General features: G+C 52.2%; 1 protein-coding gene across 1 annotated transcript in view; it reads left to right on the top strand.

Moving 5' to 3' along the window:
* The window catches only part of MUC5AC (mucin 5AC, oligomeric mucus/gel-forming), a 217213-nt gene that overhangs the window by 29741 nt on the left and 185984 nt on the right, over positions 1-1488 (top strand). The window contains exon 33 of the mRNA XM_010711134.3: positions 375-629. Within this exon, the coding sequence (XP_010709436.2) occupies positions 375-629 (255 nt within the window). The remainder of the gene's footprint in view (positions 1-374; positions 630-1488) is intronic.

Here is a 1488-nt window from a genome sequence, read left to right as displayed (position 1 = left end):
GGTTCCACGCAATAGAACGTGACAGCCAAAGGTAAGGAAGAGTGAAGCCTAAGGATGATCGGAGTGCATTCATCTGGCTTAAGGGCTGCGGAGTTCCTGTAGCCTGAGCATTGTTTTCACTGTGCACACGGTGGTTAGATGCCGCATTGGTCATAGGTGTGGCGTTTGCACGTGTCTCCAAAGCTAGTTTTTGGAAACCTTGGAGTAGAATTCCAGAATGACACAAATAGGACTAATGAGACTGTCTCCATTCCTACACTCTGAACTTCCCGGGCTTGTGGTTGTGGAGCTTGGTGAAGTCAGTTGAGAAATGAGGACTGAGAGAGGAAATGCGATTGGCCTGCTTGCAACGATGAAACCTTGTGTTTTCCCAGGTCCCACTTCGCAGAGAACCACGAGTACAAGTGTGTCGAGTACCAGCGTGTCAAGTAGCAGTGCCCCGCCAACAACAACCGGGTCTGCCCCCACTACCACCTCTGGCACAACGCTCTCCAGCAGCACTACCGGCAGCACCGTGAGCACCACGCCTATTACTGTCACGACCTCGTCCGGCCCGACTTCAGTCAGCACATCCACACCCACGCCAACACCCACCACCTCCGTAACACCTCCACCCACGACAACGGAAGGTAATTGTCTGGCCTTGCTGTCAGGTGTTCCCTTGCAGAGGGAGAGGTGAAGGCCTGTGAGCGCCTGAACGTAGGCTTTGTGTATGGGCTGAGGGCCGGGTGTGATTGCTGAACGTTCCTTAATGGAGCAGGAGCCCAAGGTAGTCCTGACTCTTGCTGTTTGGAGGCAAGGTGAGTGCATTAGTTGAGGGCAGAAGGTCCCTTGTTGGTTGACACTGCGTGTCCTTGGAAAAGGTTTTTTTCAGCTAGGTGCAGCTGGTAGTCTTAGGCCGCCATTGGTCTGACTGGAAGTCTTCCTTTTGCTGCTGCGATATCTTGTCCTCAATCTAGAGAGAACATTCCCTTATGAGGCGTCTCGTGTAGGCGCAGTGGGCTTTTGTGGTGGGCACTGTGGTTTCTGGTGCTTGTAGGTCACAGACATTCAGACGTTCTGCCCTTTCTTCCCCTGCGCTCGTGTGCAATTCTTTTTAGTTCCTGCAGTGATTCTCTGTGGGTGGTGTGTATGTTCACGTCCTGCGGATGGAGCATAAGCGTTTGATTGGAAGGCAGACGTTTCTGTACCATGGGGCGTTTCTGAATTGCTTGTTGAGAACAGGTTGAAGGAGGCAGCCTTCTGGCCTGTGGCGTGGGCAACCAAGAAACATAGAAAAGCAGTTGGAGATAAGTGGCATGGCAAGGACAAATGCGGTAGAATGGTTTTTGAAGACGTGAGAGGGGTATAGAGAAGAGTTTCAGTAGTTGTACTGGAGCCCCAAGTGAGGTGGTAGGAAATTAGTTGTGGCGGGAAATCGGGCCTGCTAGTTTGCTGCACTGGGTCCGGTGGTGGTTCCACGCAATAGAACGTGACAGCCAAAGGTAA

This window comes from Meleagris gallopavo, chromosome 5 (assembly GCF_000146605.3).
Source record: "Meleagris gallopavo isolate NT-WF06-2002-E0010 breed Aviagen turkey brand Nicholas breeding stock chromosome 5, Turkey_5.1, whole genome shotgun sequence".
Taxonomy (NCBI): Eukaryota; Metazoa; Chordata; class Aves; order Galliformes; family Phasianidae; genus Meleagris; species Meleagris gallopavo.
Note: the sequence above shows the minus strand (reverse complement) of the source record. Positions and strands in the feature narration are given on the sequence as shown.